Genomic DNA, 19,430 nt, shown 5'->3' on the forward strand with positions numbered 1-19,430 from the left:
CACTCACTTTGTAGACCAGGCTGGCCTCGAACTCAGAAATCCACCTGCCTCTGCCTCCCGAGTGCTGGGATTAAAGGCGTGCGCCACCACGCCCGGCCCCAATCTCTCATTTCATATCTTCGGGCCGCTTCTCTCACAATGGCTTCCATGGCCATTGATGTGTTTGTATGTATAATGGGCTTCCAGAAGCTGAACCAGTCCTTTTCCTCCAGTCTATGCGTCCACTCCCAAAGATGACCTCCCCTCTGTGTGAGCACTGTCCCCTCCCTCGAGGCTGACTCCTGCATGGATCTTGTCCTTAGACATTTGGTTCTGGCTCCCTGTACCAGGTCTTGTACTTACAGGCCTTCCTCACCCTGCTGAGGTCTGATACCCTATTCTAGACTGTGGGCAGAACGCCAGGCCAGAAAGTGCAGCCCAGACTCTGTGCACCCTGACACTGACTACAGATCATTGAAAAAGTCATTTAAGCCAAAGTCCCAGCATCGACCACCTGCTCGCTAATTGCTCTCTCTCTCCATGTCCTCCGAGGCTGTCTTCAATCTCACCTTCACTGAGCAATGTGATCCCATTGCATGCCCAAAAGGACACTTTCCTACCCAGTCCGAGGCCCCCAATGGCATCTCTCTCCTGCTGTGTTCTTTCTTCCACTTAAGATACCTTCTCTCAAGTCCTGGAGGAGACTCTTTCTTCCTTTACACCTAATTAATTCCTTGTTGTCTTTCAGGTCTCAGATCAAGGTTTCTCGTCTTTGGTCTGGAAGCCTTTCCCTATCTCCAAAGTCTAGGTTGTGTTGTTTGGTTTTTAACCTTAATTAATTTTATTTATGTGTATGTATTCACAGGCATATGTGCCATGGCCCTCATGTGGAGGTCAGAGGGAGTCAGTTCTCTTCTCTCACAGTGTAGGTCCCAGTGATAGAACTCAGGCTGTCTGGCTTTGGGCATGTCGTGGTTTTTTACCTGCTGTCTCTCTAACTCTGAATCTCTTTTTAAGTCACTCACTCAGAAACTTCTCCCTCTTGTCCTGGTTTTCCTGATGCCCTGCTCACTCCGTTGCTAGTTATAGATTTAGTCTGGCTCTCTGAACCCGAAGCCTGTGGTGCCCTTTCCCTAGAATGCCTTTTCCTTCAGGACCGATGTTTGTTTAGATGCAGTTGCAGCTCGGCCTTGAGACCTTCTTCTTTAGTATTGCCTCTGTGAGAAGAACCAGGCAGAGAAAAATGAAGTATGTATATGTTGCTTGTGCACAGGGCGTCAGTTTCCAGCAACCTTGTTAGATGTCTCATAACTGCCTGTAGTTACAGAGAATTTGACATCATATTTCTGTCCTTTCCAAGAACAGTATGCACGTGCACTTACCCGACCCCCACATACACATAATCAATATAAAATAAATCTTTGTAAAGGTTTGTACAAACCTAGCCTGATGGTGCACACCCTTATTTCCCAGCACGGAGGAGGCAGAGGCAAGAGGATCCCTGTGAGTTCAAGATCATTCTGGTAGACATAGAGGTCAAGACCAGAGCTACAGAGACCCTGTCTAAAGCAAAGCAAAACAAAAAGCTACCCAAATAAATACATCAATAAAAGTTAACATCCCAGTGTATCTCTCTCTTCCCCGCTCTCTCTGCGTTGTATATATCTGTAGAAAGAGAGAATTCACAATCTATAAGTTCATCCTTTTAAGGTACAATGTAATTATATATTCAGAAGGTTATATATTCAGAAGGTTGTATAACTCACTACTATTCAATTCTAGAACACTCCCCTAGCTTTAAAAATCCATATAGTTGTTCGTCATTGCCCTTTGTTAAACATCCTCACCTCTTCCTCTCTCTGATGCACCCCCACCACTACTAAGTCCCTTCTCTCTGTGTGTGCCTGTTCTGGACATTTCACATAAATGGAGTCTGACAATATGTGGCTTTTGGGGTCTGGCTTCACATAGCATGCTGTTTTCAAGCTGTTCTCTGTAGCATATATACAGGCAATATTCTTTTTATGACTAATCACAGTTCACTCATGAGCATCAGTTATGGATGGATTGCTATGAACGTTCACGAGCAACTTTGGGCACTAATAAATATTTGTATCGATGAATAAACCAATGTATGATAACCCATATGTCATTATATACTCTTTAGTTAAAATATGAATTATTATTTATTTATTTATTTATGGGTTTTTGAGATAGGGTATCTCTACAGATACCTGAGCTGTACTGGAACTCCAGGAAATCCTCCTGCCTCTGCTTCCTGAGTGCTGGAATTAGCATGCACCACCATGCCTGGCTTATACGTCTTTTACAAATGACTTTTGGCAGGTCTGGGCCGGATAGTGCAGGCTGAAGAATATCTATCCCAAGCCCAATGGACCGTCCTCAAGTCAACTGACTGTAGTAACGCCACCTACTCTTTACTGCATCGGAACCTGGGCCTTCTCTACATAGCCAAGAAAAACCTCGATGAAGCCCGGTACCATCTGGCTAATGATGTGAGCAAGCTCACTGAAAACACCTGGGTATTTCCAAGAATGGCTCTGTTTAGTGTTTCTCTTGGCTGAGCGTTTCTCTAACACTGCTTATGCTGGCCATTTTGGGAGCAGCAGCAAGAACTCAGCTCTAATGACCCCAGTTCAAGACTGTCTACTTCCTAGCTATGCAAATGTGGCCAGCCCCCCCCCCCGCCTCCCCCGCCCCCACAGATGTCTGAGGCTAATCTGGAGAGACAGAACTGCACAGTGCTAAGGGGAGAGGGGTTGTGCTTCTGCTTCCAGCAATGCTAGTTCTGTGACAAATTATTTAACCGTTTTCATCACATGTAAGACACAAATCATAAACCGGTCCCAACCACATCAGTGCATTGCAGAGATTAATAATAGATGTTTGTACACACTGGACTTTGTGGCTATTTGTTAAAAATAATATTAACGTTTCTTCTTCAGAGTTATTAAATTTAAATGAGCCAGATCTATAAGAAAGCACTTACAATCCATAAACCCGTACAAACGTGAGACACGGGTGTCGGATGAGCTGTTCTTCTCCAGTTCCGGAGTTCCTAGTCAAATTTTGGGGCTGGAAAATAGTACCAGACAGAGTTCCTGCCCCTGACCCGGATTAGGCTGGGTCATATTGCACTCCCATGGGCCCTTTCTATAGTCTCTAAGCTCACCTCTCCTCCAGGCAGCCTTCCTCTGGCCTCCTCTGGCTGCCTGCCTCTGTGCTCACCTTAGACTCTTCCCTGTTCCTCAAGGCCATCTGTGTGCAGCTCTCTGCCCTGGGAGGCTGTCCTGGACGCCATCGCACCATCACTGTCTGGCTTTGCTAGGGACTGAAGAGTGGGAGGCACAGCAGGAGGGTAGGGGAGGGGGTTACAGTGGGGGAGGGGGTGGGTGGCCCCCGCCCCAGTTCTGGTGGAACAGTCAGCTTTCCTTTCTGGATACAGCTCCTGTCTAGTGGCCATAGCTCCAGCTCTGGCTGGTCTCTGTTACCTATGCCATCTCCTCTGGTTTTCTGAGGTACAGGGGTGCCATTGCTGTTCTTGGTGCTCTGTTGGCCCTCTTGCTTTTGTGACTTCCATATCTCCAGTTACTCTTCCATTGAGTGACTTCAGGCAGCCCTATGTCATCTGTTTTTGTCCAAGCCCTTAACCAAGACTTTTTTTTTTAAAGAGAGAATGGGTCTTATTACATAGTTCCGGCTGTCCTGGAATTTGATATGTTGACCAAGTTGGCCTTGAACTCAGAGATCTGCCTGCCTCTGCCTCCTGAATGCTGGGCTTAAAGGCGTGCGGCCACCACTGCCTGGCAAGTTTTCTTCATTTATGTTTGTCTCTACCCCCCCCCCCCAATCCTTCAGTTAATTAAGCAGAGGCACATTCTGTCTTGTGCTGACCACACAATTAGGAATTAGATCAAAACCTCAAAACCATGTTTCCTGAGTACACACACACACACACACGTGTTGTTGTTTGCTTTCTTTTTGAACAGGGTCTCACTATGTATCCTAGCTGACCTCAGACTCATGGACATCTGCCTGCTTCTGCCTTCCACGTGCTGAGATTAAAGGTGCACGCCACACTGTTGCGAGATACCCTTTTGAGACAAGGTCTTATTATATTCCAGGTTGATCTTGAACTCAGCACCATCCTGCTTCGGCCTCCTGAGTGCTGGGATTACAGATATTCGCTTTCACACCTATATGTCTTCCCCCTTCTTTAACACACACTTACTTCACTGATACAAACTACAAAATCACTCATTTTCATGTAAGTTTTAGTACAGAGCTACACAACCAGGAGCACATTTTCATCACTCAGAGAAGCCCCTCATTTCCATTTGCAGTCATTTCCACTCAAATCCCAACCCCAGGCAGCTGGTCTCTGTCTACATAGATCGATCTCCCTCCCTCCCTTAATTCTCTTTCTTTCTTTTCTCCTTTTTCTTCCTCCTCCCCCTCCTCCCTTTGAGATAGAATTTTTGGTGTAACCCTGGCTGTCCTGAAACTCACTCTGTAGACCAGACTGGCCTTGAACTCCCATAGCTCTGCCTGCCTCTGCTTCCTGAGGGCTGGGATTAAAGTTGTGTGCCATCAGCACAGGCATGCTCTCTTCACAGAGGGAGAATTGCAGGCAGAGTTTAGAGTCTGTCTGACTGCGCTCACCCTGCATAGTGCTTGTAGTCCATCTATCCTGAGCCACAGCTCATGTCTTCTGTTGTCAAGTAGCAGTCTACCCTGGTTAGGGCACAGGTCGTTTGTCCACTCTTGAGACAATGGATGTGTGTGCTGTTTCTGCCCTGGGACTGGTAAGAATGACTGTGACAGATATTCATGAACCAGTCTGTTCACATGTGGTCATGTGTGCCCAGTTTTCTTGGGAAGGTACGCATTCCTGGGCCACACAGCAATTCCATGTTTATCCTGTTGAGGATCTGGCCAGCTGCTGCCCAGAGGCTCCAGCATGGTTCATCCATCCCAGCCCATGGCCGGGCTTTTATTTTCCCAGTGCTCTTGCCATTTTCTTTGTGAACAAAGCTGTCCTACCCACTATGAAGAGGGATGAGACTGTTGTGATTTTGTTTTGTTTTCCTTGAATGATGGTTAGTGTCTAGCACTTGTCACTTGTCACATGCTTATTAACCATCCATGTGTCTTTTAGAGAAATGTCTGCTCGGGACCCTAGTCCATTTCCACATCAGGCTGTAATGAAGGTTTTTTCCATGTGTTATGGACACATGCCTTTTTTTTTTTTTTTCATGAATTAAATGGTTTCAAGGGATTCAGGCTCCTTCTCCTATTCCTGTGATAGATTTATTTTGCCAGTTGTGCATATGGGACAGAAGACGTCAGGACCTCAGGAGGCTACTTCCACCTGGCCAACATTTTCTATGGCCTTAAGAAAATGGAGCTGGCTGACACACTGTATACAAAGGTAAGCTGGGGGGATGTGGAATCTCAGCACTGGCATTCATGCCCGGCCATTGTGGGAAACCCACAGCAGAGATGCTCAGAGGCTGACTGACACGTCATCTTACACAGCCAGTGCCCTCTCTTTGTCTAATGCTAACATGGGCTAATCCTTAGCATCTGTAGAGAGGCTCACAGAGAGCTCACGGCAGGCTCTGTCAGACCCATGCAGTCAATGAAGAAGGAGTATGGAGGTATACTATACAGAAGGAAAAACTTTATTTCATTTTTATTTTTAAATTTCATTTTGTAGGCGGGCGTGGTGGTGCACGCCTTTAATCCCAGCACTCGGGAGGCAGAGGCAGGCGGATTTCTGAGTTCGAGGCCAGCCTGGTCTACAAAGTGAGTTCCAGGACAGCCAAGGCTACACAGAGAAATCTTGTCTCGAAAAACCAAAAAAAACCCAAAAAAAAACAACAAAAAAATTCATTTTGTTTTGCCATGACAAGATTTCTCTGTGTAGCCCTGGCTGTCCTAGAACTAACTTACTTTAGAGACCAGGCTGGCTTTGAACTCACACAGAGCTACCTGACTCTGATTCCCAGTACTGGGATTAAGGCTTGAGCCACCACTGCCTGGCCAAAGGAGACCTTTTTAAAGGGACATTGAGAGGACAATAGCCTCTCAAAGGGTCAAAGAACAAGAAAATGTTTTAAAATTCATTGTGTGGAATGACTCAGCAGATAAAGTATGGTGGCGCCAAGCCTGATCCTGAGTTTGATTAGGGCCCGCATGGTGAAAGGAGAGAATGGATTCCTGAACGGTGACCTCTGACCTCCCCATGCGTGTTGCAGCACCTGCACCCCCAGCTCCCCACCCCCTCATAAGTAAGTGTAGATTTAAGTTTTTAACATTATGCTTACATATATTTATTAGTATATTAACTTTTTTTTTTTTTTTTAAAAACACAAACAGCTCCCCTGGATCTTATTAAAATAGGATCCGGTCCTTTCCTTTTAGTGTCTGTGCACATGCACCGTGTCACACTGACATTTCTTCATCCACCAAATGGGGCTGGAGACGGAAGTCTCATTATCATACTTGGTGGCAGTCACCTTTACTGTTGAGGCCCCTTTCTAGCCCCCTGATGTTCTATCTGTCTATCTGTCTGTCTATCTACCTATCTATTTTACATTCCAACTGCAGTTTCCCCTCCCTCCTCTCCTCCCTGCCCCTCCCCCCACCTCCTCTCTTCCCGTCCACTCCTTCTCCCTTTCTCTTCAGAAGAAGGGCAGGCCTCCCCTGCGTGTAAAGCAGCCATGGCAAATCAAGGTGCGGTAAGACTAGGCAGATCCTCTCCAATTAAGTCTAGGCGAGGCAGCCCAGTAGGGAGAAAGGTCAGCCCAGCAGGTCTCAAAGGCAGACAACAGAGTCAGAGACAGCCCTGCCCCTACTCTTAGCTAAGAGTCCCATAAGAAGACCAAATTATACAACTGTAACATATGTGCAGAGAGCCTAGGTCAGTCCCATGCAGCCTCCCTGGTTGGCTCAGTTTCTGTGAGCTACTGTGGGCCCAGGTTAGTTGACTCTGTTGGTTTTTTTGTATTATTATTATTATAGACAAGGTCTCTCTAGCTAGTCCTGGCTGACCTAGAACCCACTATGTAGACCAGGCTGTCCTTAAATTCACAGAGATCCTTCTGACTCTACCTGATGAGTGATGGAATTAAAGCTGTGTACCACCATGCCCAGCTTAAAATTCTTTGTGTGTGTGTGTGTGTGTGTGTGCATGTTTGTGTTTGTATATATAGACATGTGTGTAGCTGTGTGTGCTTGCATGTGGAGGTCATAGTTGAGCCTTGGGTGTTATTTCTCGGACGCCATCCACAGGGTCTCTCTATGCTATAGAATGGCTGGCCAGTAAGCCCCAGGGGTCCTCCTGTCTCTGCTCCCCAACACCAGCATTTACAAGCTTGTGTCACTGCACTTATTTTCAGTGCGTGCTGGGATTTGAACTCGGGTCCTCATGCTTGCTCACCTAGCACTTTCTCAGCTGAGCTTTCTCTCCTGCCTCTCAAACTCTTTCTATGTAAAAACTTTCCAGTATCTGCAAATGCCAGTTATTCATTCAATAATCCTCACTTAGGCAGCAACCGTTTCTGTGTGGGATAGAGGCCATCACGCTGTGACTGTGGACTTCTCTGTCTTAGAAAAAGGTGCTTTGGTGTAGCTGAACACCAGGGAACTTTGGAGTCAGACAGAACTGGGTATGCAGCCAGCCTGGGCCATTTGTCAGCTCTTTCCAAAAGTTAAGTGTCGGTGACTTCGCCAAGCCTGAGTTTATTCACACGTAGATAGGAGTAATACTCACATGTTTCACAATGGGAGCTGTCTTTGGGTTCCATCGCTCGGAAGAGACGCCAGGGCCAAACATTCACTTGGGACTGGTTTACAGTTTCAGAAGGGTTCAGTCCATTATCATCATGGAGGGAAGCATGGCAGTGTGCAGGTATACATGGTGCTGAAGGAGCTGAAAGTTCTAGCATCTTGATCCAAGGGCAGCCAGGAGACTAGAATTCCATACTGGGTGAAGCTGAATAATAAGAGACCTCAAAGCCAATCCCCACAGTGACACGCCTACTGGAACCAGGCCACACCTCCTATAGTGCCATTCACTGTGGGCCAAGCATTCAAACACATGAGTCTATGGGGACCAAACCTATTGAAACTACCACAGTAGCCATTGACCCTAGACCCAGGCAGGGCTGCCTCTGATGAGCCTGTCCAGCCCTTGTCTGGACTCCGGGGCTCCCTCTGCTTCCAAGTGCAGTAAGAGTGAGAACTCCAGACTCAGGAAACATGCTGGCCTTGGACAGCATGTTCCCAACTGGCTGGTGAGTGGCTGACCCTGACCTGCTGGTCTGGTCCCCCTGCTTTTCCAACAGGTCTCGGAGATTTGGTATACATATCTCAACAGTCACTACCAAGCCCTCTTAGAGGCCCGTTCCCAGCAAACAGATCTACTGGGCAAACAGTTTGTGAACGACACCGGCTTGGGTAAGTGGCAGGTCTAGCAAACAGAACAGCGGCTTTTCCTCCCTAACACTCAGGCCTTGTTCTCTGTTCTCACGGAGCCCATCGGCACCACTTTCTCCTTTGTGGAGATGGAGAGAAGATGGAGACATAGGGCTAAAGAGCTTGTACCACTGTCACACATAATCCTCAGCAGGCTAGTAAGGGCAGACTTAGAGAAAAAAAGGACCCCCTACTAAACCCCGGTGGTTTCTACCTACTACCTATCTATTTCTTCTTTTTCCCTCCAGGATACATAAGCCCAGTGAAGCTCTGTGCAGAAGTTGCTTTGTTTTTGTTTTTTAAGATTTATTTATTTTATGTATATGAGTACACTGTAGCTGTGCAGATGGTTGTGAGCCTTCATGTGGTTGTTGAGTATTGAATTTAAGACTTCTGCTCACTCTGGTCAGCCCTGCTCACTCAGGCCCAAAGATTTATTTATTATTATATGTAAGTACACTGTAGCTGTCTTCAGGCACTCCAGAAGAGGGCGTTAGATCTCATTAAAGGTGGTTGTGAGCCACCATGTGGTTGCTGGGATTTGAATTCAGGACCTTCGGAAGAACGGTCAGTGCTCTTACCCACAGAGCCATCTTGCCAGCCCCCCAGAAGCTGCTTTGTTGATTCCTCCTGACAAGGTCTCCCTCCTTTTCAGGGTGTGAGGTCCTCAGTGGCAGGGCCAGACTTGAGCCATCTCCACCCCAAGGTCCAGCAAAGGGCTGCATATTGGTAACAATGTGTGTGGCCATTGCCCTCTGAGATGGTAAAGAGATGGGGAATCTAGTTCCACTCGAAAGTCACCCCCCTCCTGGTATGATGATGATGCAGAACCCATTGGCACCACAAAGGAACATGCCACAAGTATAAATTCTAACAGGACTCCCAGAATGAAAGCGTGAAGATCGGTGGGTGGCCCTGAAAGGGTGACTTTGAGGGCAAGACTTTAAGTTGAGGTTGTGTGTATGTGAAAGTTAGTAACCTCATTCAGTTTCCTCACCAGGAAAGTGGTTCCCATTGTAGTAGAAACATAGCCCTGCACCGGTAGCCACACTCAGATAGCCATGCTTAGCATCATGGGTTCTCGGTTTTTGCCTTTTTCTTTAAGCTTATTGCTTACACATGTGCTCTTCAGTGCCAGCCCAGAATGACTGCACAGTAAATGGTGACTTCTCCTTCTAGACAGGAGCTGTTCTGGGGGAGCTTACCTTTGAATACTCCAACATCAGATAGTAAAGTACGATTAATTTACTATCACAGAAACAAAAAGCCTCTGGGAAGAAGCCATTTATAGTCTCAGCACTTAAGAGGGAGAGGCAGGGGTTCAGAAGTCTAAGTCCAGCCTGGGCTACAAAGCAAGTCTGATACCAGTATGGGTTACATGAGACCATGTTTCAATAAAATATAAACAACCAAAGAAAAAAATCTCTGGGGGAAACAAAGAAACTCAGGTGGGGAACAGACAGGCTGCTGGTCAGCTGCCTTTGATCTTTGGAGGAGGAATGAGGGGGCTGCAACTGGAGCTGGGGCTAAAAGGGGCCCAGGGAATCTGACCTGACCAGTTCCCTGTATTAGGAGCTCAGGAGATCTCAGCCTCTGAAAGAGAAACCTTAGCAGCTTTGGGCACTTGTGCTCACTCCAATACTGAGCTGCTAGACAGAGCTAGAGAGCTGTAGGAAGCCACCCTACTTCCCACTGCTGGGGATCTTACTGTGCAGTGTGTGCACTGTCTCCTCTAGGACCAGGGTGAGGAGGCTGCAGCAGGCTTAGTGTGTAGAGCAAGGACAGACATGTGTGTGAGTGAGTGTGTGTATGTGAGTGTGTATGTATGCAGCCTGTCCCACACAGCCAGTTCCAGCAAGCCTCCTGTTTCTGTTCCTGCCCAGCACTGGGGTTACAGGCCAAACAGCCATACCTGGTTTTCTGAACTCAGGTCTTTGTGGTCACATAGCAAATTTTCTTACCCGGGAAGCCCCCAAGCCACCCCCAACTCCCTCCCCCCCACAAAGCCTGCAAGGCTTGTGTTTCTTTTCTCCTCTTCCAATGTAGATGAAGCCCAGGAAGCAGAAGCCATTCGGATCCTAACTTCAATCCTGATCATTCAAGAATCTACTTCCACCAAAGCGCCCCAAAAAAGCATCCTTATTCTGAAGACCCTGAGCATACTTTACTATCTGATGTTGGAGTATTCAAAGGTAAGCTCCCTCAGAACAGCGCCTGTCTAGATGGAGAGACAGCAGAGCATCTAGACGTTCAGTTCTGCTGCTTTGCCCACTGCTCCAGGCCAGGCTTTCCCTCTGTAGCATTTCCAGTCTGGTCGTGTAATGGACTCTGGATTTCCTCTCTGGGGCTGGGGAGGTATCTTCCAGAGCTGCATGGAGGAACTAAATTGGGAGTCAGTTCAGGGAGGAGGAACCTGCATGCAGGAAAGGTCTGAGGATCCTGTGTAGGCTGATGTGGCAGCCGTGTCCCAGCTCCCTTTAGCTGTGAGGATTTAGGCAGACAGGAACTGCCATGTAACGGTTAAAAGGGATGCCAGCCACTGGCCAAAGCTCTTTCCATGGCTGGCATGTTTCATTATAATCCCTTCTTTATAGAGAAGGAAACTGTAGCACACAAGGTTTGGTTATGTCCCCAATGTCTTATAGACAGTAACTGGGCTATCTCAGGCTATTATTGATTGATTCATCCATTGAAGAATTTACCAAGCATTTACCACTTAAAAGACTTTCTGCCCAGAATGGAGCAGACGGTAGCAAACAGCCAGAGAAGTTACTTCTCTGTAGAACTTAGGACTTCTGGAGGAAATTGGCTACTATAATTAGATATGTATATGTGTACTATCATCTCAGACAGTAAAACATGCTATAGAGAAAAATAGAGCAGAAGTGGGGTGGGGCCATGTGAGGGGTGGGGCGAGTGTGATCGGTGTGTGTGGGGGGTGGGGTGGGGGGGGGACGTGTGTGTGAGGGGTGGGGAGTGTGTGAGGGGTGGGGTGTGTGTAAGGGGTGTGTGAGGTGTGTGTGTGTGTGTGTGAGGGGTGGAGTGTGTGTGAGGCCTTTCCGTGTGGGCAGCATAGGGAATCCCACCTCACAGCTTCATCCCCTCCCTCCTTTTCATCAACACACCTTGTTAAGCACTGGGAACCTGGTAAAGGCTGCTGTAAAGGGTCTGAAGGAGTTCAGTATGGTCACAAGAGGTGTGACAGCGAAGCTCGGGGCACTGTGGGAGCACAGAACAGGGGTGCTAATTCTGGATTTCTGGAAGACTTAGTGAGTAGGAAAAGTGTCAACAAATTTTCAAATTAACATTGGCTAACACCCTTTTCTACAGGTCAGGGTCCACGTGGGGGGAGTCATCATGCCAAAGCATGCTAAGGGTGTCAGGGTTATTAAGGGTGCTTAGACAGAAGAGCCCATCTGAATACTGAGATTCAACACCTCATTTCCTCCATGTCTAAAACTGCAGAGTCCCCACCCTCTTCATTTGATTCCTGTTGCTTTATCAAACACCATGACCAAAAGCAACTTGGCAGAGAAGAGGGTTTATTTCAGCTTCCACCTCCATCATAGTCCACCCTTGAGGGCAGTTAGGGTAAGAACTGAAGCAGAAACCATGAAGGAACGATGCTTATACAATCCAGGCCCACCCCTTCAGGGATGGCGCTGCCACAGCGGCCTGAGCCCCACGTCAATCACCAATCAGGACAGTCTCTCACAGGCAGGGCCACAGGTCAGTCTGATCAGGGCCATTCTTCATCTGAGCTTCACCCTTTTCAAGGGACCCTGGGACACCCACTACCACCTCTGCGCTCAGTGCCTCTTTCCTGCTTTTTCTGGTTCTCCGGCATACATTAATGCTTAAGATTCTGTCACAAGCATCTGAGTGTAGTGGTGCACACATGCAATCTCAGCTCTCAGGTGCAGGCCCTGCTTTGCCTCTGTCCTTGGAATATCCAGGCACCAAATCGGGTCTGGCCAGAATGAAAGGAATGAGGCTTGTCTGGGTGGGTGACCTTCTCTCCCAGCTAGGGAAAGCTCACCTGACTTGACCAGATAAGGACAGACAAGTACACCTCCTTAGCAGGGTGAGAGCTAGCAGGGATGGTCTTGAGCCATGGACCAGAGTCAGGAGCCAGAGGGCTCACTGGTGCTAGAAGTAAAATATCCCGGAGACCCCTGGGGCCCAGAGTTTTGACTTGGACAGGGACTTCTTGGGATATCTATCTCAGGGCAGTCTCTGGTTTCTATCCTCTCGGCCCTTTCTATTTGTCAGCTGGCTGCTATCTGCCAGGGACCGACATACACAAAAACCTGTGTCCTTGTGAAACTTACACAGAGCAGGAAAGACGATGTGCACAGTAAATAAGAGGAACACGATGGTACTGGGGGGGTTGTTTGAGACAGGCTCTCCTATAGCCTAGGCTGGCCTCAAACTTACTATATAGTTGAGGATGACCTTGAATTTAATGATCCTACTGAGTTTGGGTCAAAGGAGCATGGTTGTGGGAGAGTGGGAGGGGGAGGTTAGGAGGGTGGGGGCAGGTAGCAGAGTGGGCACAACATGGGCCTGAAGCAAGAGTGAGGTCCAGATATGTCCAATGTCATCTAGAGACCAGCAAGAGTAAGGGTCACTCCCTAGCTGTTCTAGGCCTGCATGCCCCTGGGGGTCTGTAGCCCTACTGACCTCCCACTTCTACCACCTCCATCAGCCTTGATGGCCAAATTACCTGGACTGGCTCTTCATGCAAATAAAGCATGCCCAGCACCGCAGCCCCAGCCAACAGTGTATACAACCTCCCTGGAAACCCTACCTACTCCCAAGGGTTATATAGCCCTTGTTATCCACAAGTCAAGAGGCGCTGTTTCACAGAGTGCTATCTAGAAGAGCTGTTTCACTCCTCTCTTCACCTAGAGAAGAGCTGTAACACTGAGACTCCTCAGGGAGAAGGCCTCCTCTCCCAGGCCCTCACTCAGTTGTACCAAGGTCTCATGAAGTCACCCACCCCGACAAGCCTTGTTCCTTTCATTCTGGCCAGACCCGCTTTGGTGCCTGGATACTCCAAGGACAGAGGCAAAGCAGGGCCGGCACCTGAGAGCTGAGATTACATGTGTGCACCCCCACACTCAGCTGCTTGTGACAGAATCTTAAGCATTAATGTATGCCGGAGAACCAGAGAAAGCAGGAAAGAGGCATTGAAGGGCAGAGGTGGTAGTGGGTGTCCCAGGGCCCCCTGAAAAGGGGGACGCTCAGGTGAAACTCCCCAGTTTCTGATCTAAACACAAAATCAGTTTCTCATTGTTATTCTTTCCTGAGGCCGCTTCCACTTAGCCCTTCAATTCTGTTTCAGGCCAAGGAATATGCCATGAAAGCCCTCAGCCTAGCTGAGACATATGTCAGTGAGGAGGAACAAAGGTTTATTCAAGAGTTGCTGAGCATCATCTCAGCCGAGGAGAAGCAGCCCTAGAGAGCACCTGCCTCGCTGGTGCTGCCAGGGGTGGGGGTGGGGGTGGGGGGAGTGTGTGTGGGGAGGTGGCTGTGGCCTGATGATGCTCACAGGGCCTCTGGCCTGCCCCCGCCCCTCCCCGGGGACCTCCTGAGGGACTGTGATCCTATTAGCTTGTGATGTATAGAGCTTTGGGCACAGTGTTCAATAAAACTGTTGTTTATCATGACCTTGCCCTTGGCTTTCCAAGCTTCTGTATGGCTCGTTACATTGCTATATCGGTGTTTGTAATTAAACTACAAACAGTTCATCGTGTTCTCCCAAGCCCCACCCCCACCCCCCAGCAGTGTTCTTCCTAGTCTTTCTCCAAGTGAGAGGATGAGAGCTAGATTATATTGGAGCAGTTCCTCTGTCTCGGAATTAAGTTAGCATTAATTGAGGCAGATGATGGGGGAAAAAATCCATTATAACCCCTAGAGCAGTTATTGAGAAAGTAATTTAAAATAGTTAAGAATTAACAAATGGATTAAAACAATATACTAGGAAAATGTCTACTTAGTGAAAGTGGAACAGAGAAATAAAAAAGACATGAAAGAGAAAAGGAAGGACAAAGCCTAGGTGTAAGGGAGTCCCAGGAAACACCGGCCAAGCCACCATCTGACGCGACACAATCTAGAGGGGAACTGCCCTCCCACTGCCCTACCCCACCCCCACCTCTGCCCAGAAAGCCCTGGTAATGCAGAGCATAGACTGGGTCTCCACACCCACACATGCCTAACTTTAAAGCGCAGGTCTCTAGTAATAGCTTCCTGATGCTCATGCACGCATGCACACATGCACACATGCACACATGCACGCATGCACACATGCACAATACACCTCTTGAGGACTTTGGATGAATGGCCCATCCTGGATCACCTCCATCGTTAGAGTCTACAGTTGCCTGGCATAGTGGTACTCTCCTTTAATCCCAACACCTTGGAGGTAGAGGCAGGTGGATCTCAGTGAGTTCAAGGCCAGCCTGATCTGAAGGGAGTTCTAGAACAGCCTGGGCTATATAGAGAGACCCTGCCTCAAAACAAACAAAAGTCTACTAGGTTTAAATGTATGATTTTACTTTATGGTTCTTCTTGTCTGATAAATCCTATTTTTCTCTTGCTTTTGGATTGACGATGTTTTTCCTCATTGCATTAAGGAGGTGTCATTATGCTTTGCTCCGTTCTGTCAGTTTGTTGTTTCTGTGGTTTAGTGACTACCCTCAGAAGCCTGGGTACTCACCTGAGTCCTGTCAAAGCCTCGCCTCGGGCTGGGGTGGAGCACATGGCAGACTGCTCTCCTGGCCCTCGAAAACCCTGGGATCGATCCTCAGCACCACATACACTGGGCATGACAGTACACACCTGCCATCCAGCACTCAGGAGGATCAGAAGTTCAAGGCCATCCTTAGCCACATAGAAAGTTTGAGGCCAACCTGGACTATATGACCTTCTGTCTCAAAAAAAAAAAATTAAAAAATAAAATCTGGTCTGTTGAGATGGGACGGTGGTCCATCTTGCTGCTCTTCCGAGGAGCTGGGTTCAGTTCTCAGCACTTACATAGGGCTTCTCACAACTGCCTGGAACTCCAGCCACGGGGCATTCAACACCCTCTTCTGGATTCGGCAGTCAGGGTGTCTTAGTTAGGGGTTCCATTGCTGTGAAGAGACACCATGACCACAGCAGTTTTTATAAAGGAAAACATTTCATTGGGGCTGGCTTACAGTTTACGGAGGTTTAGCCCATTATCATCACGGAGGGAAGCATGGCAGCATTCAGGCAGACATGGTGCTGGGGAAGGAGCTGAGAGTTCTACATCTTGATCCACAGGCAGAAGAAGGAAACTGTGTACCACACTGGGCATAGCTTGAACATTTAAGACCTCAAAGCCTGCCTCCTGCCCCCAGTGACACACTTCTTCCATAAGGCCATTCCCCCTAATAGTGCCACTTCCCATAGGCCAAGCATTCTAACAGATAGTCTATAGGGTCATTCCTATTTAAACCACCTTGCAGGGCATGCATGTGGCGTACACTCACATAAACATGCATGCAGAATAAATAAAATACAATGAATTGTTTTTCTATTTTTATGAGATAAGGTCTCACTATGTAGCCCTGACTGTCATGGAACTCTCTATGAAGACTAGGCTGGCCTCAGATTCACAAAGATCTCTTTTGTGAGTACTGGGGTTAAAGGCATGTGCCAGCACACTGGGCCCCAAAATAAATCTTTAAAAAAAAAAACCAACAACAACAAAACAAGGGCTGGAGAGATGGTTCAGTGGTTAAGAGCACTAGCTGCTTTTCCAGAGGTCCTGAGTTCAATTCCCAGCAACCACATGGTGACTCACAACCATCTGTGATGAGGATCCGATGCCCTCTTCTGGTGTGTCTGAAGACAATGATAGTGTACTCACATACATGAAATAAATAAATCTTTAAAAAAAACAAAACAAAACAAACCCTTAAACATAATCATTTCTCCTGCAACATACAAAGTCTTTACAATCTCTGTGCCACACTTACTACCTCACAACTTGTATACTGATATTTAATTTAATTAATCTTAAACCTACAGCCTTATTATTATTTTATAAAATCCTCATATTCTTAATTTTCCTGCTTTCTGCCTAGGCTCACATTGCTGATGAATCATTTAGTATTTCCTATAATGAGGTCTCTGAGGGAAAATTCATAGGTTTCCTTTATTAATCTGAAAGTGTTTGTTTGTTTGTTTTTTTTTTCTTTGCTTTTTCGAGACAGGGTTTCTCTGTATAGCCCTGGCTGTCCTGGAACTCACTTTGTAGATCAGGCTGGCCTCGAACTCAGAAATCCGCCTGCCTCTGCCTCCCAAGTGCTGGGATTAAAGGTGTGCGCCATCACCGCCTGGATCTCTGAGAGTGTTTTTGTTTGCCGTTCTCTTTGGGGTCCTCAGTGCAGATGCGCTTTATCTTCATATGTGATATGCTGATACCTAAAACAATCCCAATTCCCAAGAGCTTTGCCAAAGGAGGTTTACTTGACCCCAAAGACTACCAGGTTAAAAAGATGATACAGGGACTTCATTGCGTGGCTAAGCTTCCCAACAGGCCAACATGTCATTCCGTTGCATTAAAATCTTCACAGTGAAAATTCATGTTTTCAAGGGCAGGGCTGAGGTATTACCCTTGAAAGCCCAAAGGCAGCCTGGGGTGGGGCGGGGCATTCTTTCTCTGTTGTAAGCACACACTTAAGGTTACAAATTACATCATGTCTGGGAACCTATGTTTAGCAAAGGCCATTCTGAGGAGGTGACCTGCATTCTTACAATAGTAACACTTTAATTGTACATCCTGGACCGTGCTGTTCCAAAGGGCCTCGGATGACCACAAGTCTCCCCAAATGGCTCCACCACCTCCTAAGTCTCACCATGCCCCGCCGCAGCTCCAGGTGCAGATGAGGCGACTCCATGTTCACAAGGACTGTGAGGAACGACATCTTGCAGGCCCAGGAGCTCACGTGAAACAAACATTTGGCCAAGAAGTGTTTCAAAAGTGATGCAGCAGCATGATTTGAGTGACAGAATTTGCCTCCGTTTCACTTGATACAGTGTCTATGCCAATCTATCAGATCAATGGCAATGGGGTGGAGATTGTACTTCATGTTTGTTCATATTCAAACAGTTTCAGAGGCTGATGAGGTGGGAGTGGTGACTGGTGGATGGCGGTAAAGGCACTTGCCTCCAAACCTGGCCACCCGAGTCCTGTCCCCAGGAGCCACACTGTCAAAGGATGGAACTGATTCCTTTACACCCACAGCTCCTTGGTGTATGCACCACGGCGTGTGCACACGCATGCACACGTACACACAATGGATGGGTAAATAAATGTAATTTTAAAAGTTTCAAAATAGCTAATATATAAATAAGCAGCCAGTCATAACTTTTAAAATCATAAAAACAAGGTTATTAACTGAGCCACGATTAAACAGTACCAACATTGTTACTTGCTGGCAAATTTTTGTCAAGGTTTTAGATTTCCCCAAAGATCTTAATAAATAGGGTTGGGAAAAGGGAGAGGTAACAAAAGAGCTCATAGTTTGAAAACTAAATCTCACTACAAGAAACACAGTTGTATGTAAGGGGGCAGCAGGGGCAGATAAGCCAACAATGACCCCTGGGATTTTTTTTTTTTTTCTGGTTTGAGCAAGTTGCTGGCATTGTGCACCCAGGAGAAAAGCCCCAGAGAGCAGGGGGAAACCTGATACTGTTGGGATACTGTGACTTGGAGATGCTTATGAGACAGAGAGGAGCTGAGAGGTGAATAACTGGATATTCAGAAAAGGAACCAGAGTTCGAGAGAGAAATTTGAGATTGTCATGTGCATGGTCATGCACACCTTGAAAACAGAGATCATGGAGGGATGATGTGTAGAGAAGGAAGAGAAGAAACCCTGAGTGAGGAAACTGAATGCATGATGGAGCAGAGGCAAAGGAGCCCCGGAGGCCGACATGTGGCCTCAGAACTCCCATGATGCCTTGCTTCCATCCAGCTCCAACCTCCCCACTCCCTGTGTTCATTCTACAGCATGGGCTTTATCGTTTTCTCTATACATCTCTATTGTTTTCTGAACCTTGAAAGTTGCAGGTATGGTGCCATTTTAGCTCCCAATATATATTTTATATAAGGAAAAACAAACAAGTGCATTGCCTTGGTCTCATCAGGCAATTGACATAAGTCTGATACTATACAATGAGGACTATAGTCACATATTATCCTAGCCAAGTCTTTGATAACAAGAAACACCTGGCTGTTGTATTTCTTTGGTCATAGACTTTGGGATCGAGAGGGTATTGCTTCTCAAATGTCCTCTTGCTTTGAGGATTTCAGCCAAGCTAGTCAAAGAAAGAAATATACAAGTTAGACTAAAGATCTGTGTCACTGAGCTAAACTATCCTATGCTTGGTTGAAGAGCACAAGGTGTGGGAAAAGCCTATTCTCCGAGTTAGGAAGAGTCTGCAGTGACAGCAGCAACCAATGGAGAAGCAGTGGGTATCCGTGAGTCAGATAGGTGGGAATAGGAGCAGGAAGCTTGGAGGACCCAGAACACCACAGGGCACCAGGAATCAAAGGAGAGGCAGTCTCAACATCTTTCAGCTTAGGGCGACTATACCCAGCCCAAAGGTCTTTCCATCGGGCACCACTCTACCCATTTCTGCCAGAGCCACAGACAAGGTGGCCAGGCCAGGCAGCAATTACTACTCTCTCCTAATGCCTCTTGCCATGACAATCCCACTGGTCTATGCCGGAACTCTGTGGAGTTCTGGATGCCTGGGCTAATCAGAATACGGACTGAGAATTAATGGTGTCAAGGCATATTGGTAATGTTGCCACATGAGACAACAGCATATGGAAACAGTTTTTGAGAACTTTATTTCTAATTTATGTGCATGAGTATTTGCCTGAGTGTATGTCTAGGTACCATGTACAGT

The 19,430-nt window shown here is 47.2% G+C and overlaps 1 protein-coding gene across 1 annotated transcript in view; it reads left to right on the top strand.

The window, feature by feature from the left end:
• The window catches only part of Zmynd12 (zinc finger MYND-type containing 12), a 32,750-nt gene extending 18,597 nt beyond the window's left edge, over nucleotides 1-14,153 (top strand). Inside the window, exons 4-8 of the mRNA XM_021161358.2 lie at nucleotides 2,326-2,495; nucleotides 5,309-5,431; nucleotides 8,352-8,463; nucleotides 10,528-10,673; nucleotides 13,829-14,153. Coding sequence (XP_021017017.1) covers nucleotides 2,326-2,495; nucleotides 5,309-5,431; nucleotides 8,352-8,463; nucleotides 10,528-10,673; nucleotides 13,829-13,945 — 668 coding nt within the window. The 3' untranslated portion in view covers nucleotides 13,946-14,153. The remainder of the gene's footprint in view (nucleotides 1-2,325; nucleotides 2,496-5,308; nucleotides 5,432-8,351; nucleotides 8,464-10,527; nucleotides 10,674-13,828) is intronic.
• The last annotated feature ends 5,277 nt before the right edge of the window (nucleotides 14,154-19,430 follow it).

The sequence above is a fragment of the Mus caroli genome, chromosome 4, assembly GCF_900094665.2.
Source record: "Mus caroli chromosome 4, CAROLI_EIJ_v1.1, whole genome shotgun sequence".
Classification (NCBI taxonomy): domain Eukaryota; kingdom Metazoa; phylum Chordata; class Mammalia; order Rodentia; family Muridae; genus Mus; species Mus caroli.